The 8,901-nt window shown below is 29.8% G+C and overlaps 1 protein-coding gene across 1 annotated transcript in view; it reads right to left on the minus strand.

Annotated features, from left to right (window-relative positions):
- The window catches only part of LOC106460970 (myotubularin-related protein 13-like), an 89,773-nt gene that overhangs the window by 65,001 nt on the left and 15,871 nt on the right, over positions 1 to 8,901 (minus strand). Inside the window, exons 6-9 of the mRNA XM_022387757.1 lie at positions 7,447 to 7,560; positions 6,877 to 6,954; positions 1,174 to 1,287; positions 868 to 996 (exon numbers count right to left, since the gene is read on the minus strand). Of these exons, the coding sequence (XP_022243465.1) occupies positions 868 to 996; positions 1,174 to 1,287; positions 6,877 to 6,954; positions 7,447 to 7,560 (435 nt within the window). The remainder of the gene's footprint in view (positions 1 to 867; positions 997 to 1,173; positions 1,288 to 6,876; positions 6,955 to 7,446; positions 7,561 to 8,901) is intronic.

The raw sequence follows: 8,901 nt of genomic DNA on the forward strand, positions 1-8,901 counted from the left end.
TATTTTCTTTATAAAACAGCATATGAACATGTTAAACTTCAGTTGTAAAACTTTTAGCCAATCCTCATCAAAGGTGTCAATTTCAGTACCATTTTATTACAATCACTGTATGTTTGTTTGTTTGTTTTTAATTATACACAAAGCTACACAAGGGCTATCTGTGCTCTGCCCATCATGAGTATCGAAACCCGGTTTCTATTGTTGTAAGTCCGCAGACATACCGCTGTGCCACTGGGGGGGGCCCAATCGCTGTATTTCACGTTTGATAAATCATGGGATGATAAGCAAAGCACATGACAAAACATTGTTCTCTGGATTTTACAATATGAACATGAAGGGTGCTTATTACAGTAACTGCCATTTTATGTAGAGGTTGTATTTAGTATTGGTCAATAGTTTTTTTTTTTATATAAGCCTTAGAAAATTTGCTTCTGGAAAAAACTGCATGGGATGTACGTGACTTTTATTATTTTTCTATAGTATCTTAACTCATGCTGTATCAATAAATATATTTATATTAATCATTATATTGAAAAATTAACTCAAAATAGATATATTTTTAGGAAAGAAGTTGATCCACAAATGTTAGGGTTAAGATCTATCGATTGGCAAGTGCATGGTCTTTATGTGAATTAGGCTTAGCAATTTAAACTGAAAGAGTTTGTGATGTTTTATATTCTTTTACATTTAAATTATTAGTTTTAAGTTCAATAATTTATAATCACTAATAATTCTATCTTCATGACCATAGTTGAGGTAAACATGATCACAACAATTACCAGTGTTGTAACTTATTAATGCTACAATTAGGTTTTACAAAAACTTGTACCACTGTTATACAAAAGTGTAATTAAAAATTAAACTCACCTCATCAAAAATATCACAGACACGATATGGAGGGCCTCGCTCAGAGACAAAACTATTGAAAAACATGCAGTCCAACACTTTTCTTACAAAGTCACAGTCCAGAAAGTTTCTTTGCCCTAAAAATGCTGCCTAGAAAAAAAAAATTACACTGATAAATGAGCCAAGATTTATATTTTGTAAAAGTTACAATTTTCAAACTATTTTTTGTAATCTATTTAAGCTGAGTGAATATTTGAAGTAGAACTACCACAAGTCAACATTAATATTACTATGTTACAAGTTTTCACTTTCACGATCTTTTCTTACCTTGTGAAAAGTGATAATTGGTTTAGGGTGGATTCTGGTAATTGTGAGACAAGAACGGTAGCCTTGTAAAAGTTGAGCAAACATCCGAAGAAAAATTGCTCTGATCTCTTTATCCTGGAATGCAGAAAAAAAAAACAATTTATAAAATAAACCTTAACAGTTTTTGGAGTTGTATTTATGAAAGATATAAGATAAAATCAATATTTAAATTATTTTCTACTTGATAAATTTTACGCTAACATATCCTCAGATGCTCTATGACCAACAAGCTCACAGAACTGTTTCCATTAGACACCTTTGTTAGCCCCTACAGATGTTTTGTCTAGTCATTTTCCCATGAAGCCATAAATTACAGATTAAACCAATTTACTTACCATACATATAACCTGCTCTAACCAATCTTACTTAAACATTGCTTAAAGCTATTTTTAAGACTGGGTTTCATTAGTAATGCACGTACCAATCCTGTTACATCATAAAAGGGTATGAATGAAGGACTATGGCAATAAAAACAACAACAGAATAGGAAAAAATAATGGCATGGATAATTATATTATTAAGAAATGGTAGTTCCTTAGCAATGGGTAATTATATTATCAAGGAATGATATTTTCTTAGCAAATACAAACCTATAATTTAGGATGAGCAGAAAACTATACAAAAAGTGACATGTTATTTACAAATACACTAAATAAGTGTTGCAAAATAACAATATATCAATTATAAAATAATTGTTGAAGTAGTTAGAATTATTATTTCTGGTTAAATTTTGAGGTTTCATACACATGTTTGCACTTGACACCTGAAAGGTGCTAACAGGTTTAATATTAAATTTTAGTTGATTTTGCAGTTTATAATAGATGAAGTAATTAGTTAACAATCCTATCATTAAAAAACAACACAATTTATTTTCTTATGAATATAAACTACTTGTATACCAATGATATACTACTCTATTACAAAAAAAAAATGTCTGCGTACAATTTGTATATTGTACAGTGGTGACATTTACAAAACTGATTTCCAGAATTTACTATCATGGCACCAGGACCTTAAATCTCTTATTCAAAATCATCTTATTTTTAGCAATTTCTAATTATTCTCTTATATTTAATTCATTTTTTGAATTTACTTCTTTAAGTATTAGTACACTGTACTAATTAATATTGTGTGAAGAGTTTGTTCCACCAAGATCGAATCACTGGTTTTTAATTTATCAACAGCATTTTTTATGTTCTTTAATTCAAAACTTACAATTTCTACTTGTCTACCTGATATAACTTAAACCACAACTACAAGAAATTTTATATATTCCACATCTATCCTTTACTTCAATTTTATCTTTAACATCATTAATGATATTAATTAATTTTAATTGATGACTAAAGGTTATTTGACAACTCATATTTTTCATGAACATGTTACCTGTTTTTTGTTGACAATGATGGAACATATGGCAAAAATATTCTTTCCATATTTACCTTACTTTAATTTGTCTTTAATTTGGTACATTTAAAAAATTTTAATTTTTACAATGTTTTTATAGATCCCATCTATAACGTCAAGTTCGTAATCTCTATCAATTGCTTTACAATTTAAATAATTCAATTCTAAAATCAGATCTTCATTACATGAAGACATTATTGACCCTACGAACAAAAGACAAAAATGAGGAAATTTTTTGTGATAATGGGTGACACGATCCTGCATGTAGCAGCATGGCAACTGAGAATGGCTTCCTGTATACAGAAATAGACAGAAAGTCATCCTCTCTTTTCACAGAAACATCCAAAAAATTCAAACAACCCTCTTCTTCGACTTCTAAAGTGAATTATATTGTGGGGCTGATAGAATTAAGATGTTTCTGAAAATCACTTAATGTGTCATTGCCTACATAGAAGACAACTTACCCAACTATAGTTTTTAATGAAATGCAACAAATATTATGTTGTACCTAATAGTATAAAAGTATTTACAAAATAACAGGGTAAAAAATACAGCTTAAAATTTATAGAAGTATTATGCAGAACAAAATGAGTGAAACTGCAAAAACTGAGGCTAAACTATACTATTATACATTTAACATTAGCTAAGAATATACAGAAGTCATGGGATACATTTGAAGCATCTAGTTCATGGAAATGGGAAAAGGTAAGATTGAAACATAAGAATACTTTGGAAAACAAACTGAATAACTTAACTAACCCTCATCAGTATACCTTTGAAAAGTTACACTGTGGAACACCTGGGGTCCAAATGGACCCCAGCATAAAATTACCGTTACAGTAGGTTCTGGATTGAAATTCCAAAAACCAATTGCATTATAACATTTATTAGACTTAGTATGCAATATGAACAACATAAAAAATATATATATTCTAGTAGAAATACGTTGACAAATCAAGAAATTACAAAATTACATTGTTCCTCAGTATACAAATAAGTAGTATTAACCATTCCTTATACAAACAGTGTATCAAAAAATGCAACAGTTTTATTATATTCCTATATTCAAGTCATTATCCCCCAATATATGATGATATTACCACAATACTGCAAAATACAACTCAAAGAAAACTGAAAGTGTAACATTGTGGGTCACCTTGGGTCCAACCAAACCCCAACACAAATGTAACTTTATAGAAGGCTATGGATTAAAAATCCAATAAGCAGGTTATTTACAACAATTATCAAACAAGGTTTCTATAAAATAGGGCATTATAAGCAGTCATCCCAGAGAACACTTATTGAGGAATGAGATGCACATACATACTTACCACAATGGTTATAAGCAAACAGACCAGATGACACTGTACTACTTTAATGGATTATCCTCTATAACAGCCTATATAGTGAAATAAACATTTCAAAATTTGTTTTGCATGATATAGGACAAACTGCATGTATAGTGATGGTCAATGATGGTATGGGGTCCACATGGACACCAGATACATATTAGATTATAGCTATGTACTCCATCTGCCTGCTTTAAAAACAATAGTGTCATATTGATTGAGGGTTTCTGTTTGACAATTATATGAACTGATATAAAATTGTAATGATTATGTAAAAAGATATACAACCGAGAAAGTTGTTGGAGTCCATGTGGACCTCAGATGTGCTCATGAGGATTAATAAAGATGTATATTCTAAAAGTAACTTGTAAGATACTAATATCGTACCAAATGAAAAGTATACTAGACTTCTGAATAATTTTAAATTAGTAAACCTGTCCAAAGAAAATATTACAACACAGCAAGTCAAAGTTCTTGAGCTGGGTTGGAATTTTTTTATAGATAACAAAATGTCCACGAAAGAAGATTTAATTATATCAGCTGAAACAACTTAAAGTTGATGATAATATTATAAAGGATACTGTTTGGACAACAGTAGCAAAATTACTTACTTGTAATACAAAAAATCAAAAAGTAACTTGTATAATTATGAGGTAAACCAACTCTGACTAATTAGAAATAATAACGTAATTTATAAAGCAGATGAAGGAGGACAAGTTGTTATATTTGACAAAATCAATTATTAGGATAATATTAGAAACCTTTTAAATGATGCTTCATATAATAAAATATGGAAAGACCCTACAAATATAATAAAGTGGTTTGTTTGTTTTTGTTTCTGAATTTCGCGCAAAGCTACACGAGGGCTATCTGCACTAGCCGCCCTAATTTAGCAGTGAAAGACTAGAGGGAAGGCAGCTAGTCATCACCACCCACCGCCAATTCTTGGGCTACTCTCTTACCAACAAATAATGGGATTGACCGTCACATTATAACGCTCCCACGGCTGAAAGGGCGAGCACGTTTGGTGTGACGGGGATTCGAACCCATGACCCTCAGATTGCGAATCGAGCTCCCTAACCACCTGGCCATGCCGGGCCCAATAAAGTGTTGAAGTAAAAACAGTTGTAAAAACCTGTACTACCTTAACAATGAGTGAATGAAATAATCTTATGCTATCCAAATTTATTTTACCTCATTATTATGCCCTCCCAAAGGTTCATAAAACTGGAATACCATTTCACTGAATTGTTGATAACAGATGATCATCAACATATTTATTCTATAACTTCATTGTTAAAAAAGGTTCTTTTTTAACAAATTCTCATGCATTTATAGTTAATAATTCATCTGAATATGTTAATAAGATTAAGAATATTAATATAGAAGAAAATGAGCAATTAATTTTTATTCTTGTAGTATCATTGTTTACAAATGTACCAATAGAAAAAGTATTATGTTATTTTGAAAATAGGTTACTAGCCAGTAAATGTTTTTCCCACCAAAAATACATGATATTATCAATTTAATAAAGCTGTGTTTAACTAATAGTTATTTTAAGGTTGGTAATGAAATATACAAGAATAATCTAGTTTTGTCCATGGGGGTCACCTTCATCACCTCTGTTAGCAGGAATTTTCATGTTTGATGTTGAAACCCAGGTGCTAGAAACATCAGTGAAAAAAAACCTGAGGTGTGAATAAGATATGTAGATGACACATTGCTTGTGTGGCAACATGACAATGACATGTTAATTGATTTTAAGAAACATCTAAATTCTATCAACCTCACAATATAATTTACATTAGAAGTTGAAAAAAGAGAGTTGTTTGAATTTTCTGGATGTTTCTGTAAAAAAGAGAGGATGGCTTTCTGTATACATGCAACATTGTGTCACCCATTATCACAAAAAATGTCCTCATTTTCATCTTTTGTTTATTGGACTGTTAATTTAATGAAGATCTAATGTTAGAAATCAATTACTTAAAATATATAGCAACTAACAGAGGTTATGAACCTGATATTATAGACGGGATGCATAAAAACTTATTAATAAATTACAAATTTCTAAATGCATCAAATTAAAGACAATACGGTAAATAAAGAAAAAATATGTTTGCCATTTGTTCCATCATTGTCAACAAAAACGGGTACTGTGTTCATGGAAAATATGAGTTGTCAAATAACCTTTAGTCATCAATTAAAAATTACTTAATATTGTTAATGGTGTGAAAAATAAAACTGAAGTAAAGGATAGATGTGGAATATATAAAATTTCTTGTAGTTGTGATTTAAGTTATATCAGATAGACAAGTAGAATTAAAGAACATAAAAATATTGTTCATAAATTAAAAACTAGAGATTTGGTCTTTAGCTAACTGTTCACATAGTATTGATTAGGACAGTGTACAAATACTTAAAATCAAAAATGAATTTGTACATATATATTTACTTGAATATATAGATGAAATTTCCTGTGTTTTTCTTGATGGTGAAGCATATTCAACTGAAACAAGTAGAACTTTCTAGTTTTATATTGCTTTTAACTATTTAAGAAATTATTGTGCACTTTAAAAACTTTGGAGTTATCAACAGATTTTATGAAACTGTGTACAAGAACTATTTGTCGAATATATTGAACAAAATATTTATTGCAGATTTATATTTAGAATTTTTCTTTACTTTAAAAACAAACAGTCCTTGTTTATGAAAGATTAATTACTGATATTGGGAAAAATGAGTGAATGAGCAAACAACATATTAAAATTCTTTTAGTACTGGAATATACAAAAAAGTGATTTAATTAAATACCAAAGAGTTATCAAAACTTGGTATTTTGCTTTTTAATTATAACTAAACGATAAATTGGGGAGTATTTTTACAAGAAAAAGAACAATATTTAAATCACCAGAATATTTGGTAAAGAGGTTTTCTGCTGTTGTGGAGGAAAGGCATCGTCAGCCGATAATAGTTCTGGCCGTAATACCTGTAAATACAATACCAAAAGATCTATATGCAGTTCACTGAATGATGCAAAACACAAAAAATATAGATCTGTTACAATAATATTTCAAACAACATATTCTTTCTTCAACACATGCTGTAGGATATTAATCATGTAGCTAATTATTCATTTAAAAGATATAATACATACATTAATAACTGCTTATAAGGCCTTTTATCACAACTATGATTATCACAGTTAATAAAAATTCCACATATTTTTAAAATTTAAAAGAAACTAAAATAGTAAATAAGACAATAAATTCAACAAATCTGGATTCCACTATAAAATGCATTACCAAAAATTAAATGCTGGTAAAAAATTTTAATGCATAAATAATTATTGTTTTCAACTCAGTGTGATCACTACCCTTAAAGGTTCTGCTTGGAAGAACTTAACATTACACATGTTATTAAAGACATTAAAATCAAAATTAAATTTTATCCAACTAATTCAACTATATTGAAAACCTACCATACATAGTTGTGTTTCCAACTGAGAATTTAGTGGTTCTGGTAATATTGGCACTGAAATGCATTCCGGGATAGTAACAGATCCACCATCAAGATCCACAACTATCACGTCTAACTAAGAATATATCATCAAAAATACTGTTCATGTCAAAAGCACCCAGTTGCTCGAAACATTAAATGGAAATAAAATGACACCCTCACTCAGAATTTGAACAGCTACAAAGTTACCTATGGAATATTACTAAACTAATAAAGTTAAATTGAAATTTAATAAGACCTTATTAAATTGTAAATTTCATATCTACATTACTCAGGAAATAGAAATTTCCACTAAATACAATAAAATAAAACATATGCATTTGAATCAATGTCAAACAAGTAAAATTACATTTACTGACTTCTTGTTTTCATATACAGATAAAGTGTAGAATTTCACAATAAACAAGGGAATGATCATCAAAGATACAATAGTAAAATATTAACCAATTTTCCATCACTAATAAGTGCTTCAATAACATCAAAATACAAAACAATTCCTATTTAAAAATAACAGATAAATATGGTTCCTGCAATTTTATTAATCAAAATCAATATCAATATTGCTTTTTTCAAGAAAAACACTCAAATCAAAAACAAAGTTTTTGGAAATAAAGCAATTTCAACACTAGGCTTCACTGTCTTTGAATTCATAATATTTAATAATCCATAAAAAATATGCATTACTGAACCATGAAATCAAACAAGTCTATTGTAATTTCAATCAACATTTAAAAAAAAAAAATCTTCATTAAGATAATACGATCATCCAGTCATACTAAGTAATGAGTAACACACTCAAAGACTGGTGACTGATAATTTCCAAAACATTGCAAATACATTCTTCAAATTAAATCTTGATGCATGCTAAAATAACACAAACACACATACATTAAAATTGAATTTATTATAATTCAAGACATTAACATTCACGAACCAATCACAGGCACACTGATTTCATTTCTCGAGCATGTAGCTTGAATAGACAATATGAGCAGTAGAAACTGCCAAATAAACAGCACACTACACAGACGTTAAAGTGACACTGCAGTGCCTACAGATTTCTGTGTGATAGGACTGTGAAACAAGTGCTGGAGAATTGTTGTACTCTGCACACAATACACACATTAAAGTGACACTGCAGTGCCTACAGATTTCTGTGTGATAGGACTGTGAAACAAGTGCTGGGGAATTGTTGTACTCTGCACACTATACAGACATTAAAGTGACACAGCAGTGCCTACAGATTTCTGTGTGATAGGACTGTGAAACAAGTGCTGGGGAATTGTTGTACTCTGCACACTATACAGACATTAAAGTGACACAGCAGTGCCTACAGATTTCTGTGTGATAGGACTGTGAAACAAGTGCTGCGGAATTGTTGTACTCTGCACACTATACAGACATTAAAGTGACACTG

The sequence above is a fragment of the Limulus polyphemus genome, unplaced genomic scaffold, assembly GCF_000517525.1.
Source record: "Limulus polyphemus unplaced genomic scaffold, Limulus_polyphemus-2.1.2 Scaffold872, whole genome shotgun sequence".
NCBI classification, from domain to species: Eukaryota; Metazoa; Arthropoda; class Merostomata; order Xiphosura; family Limulidae; genus Limulus; species Limulus polyphemus.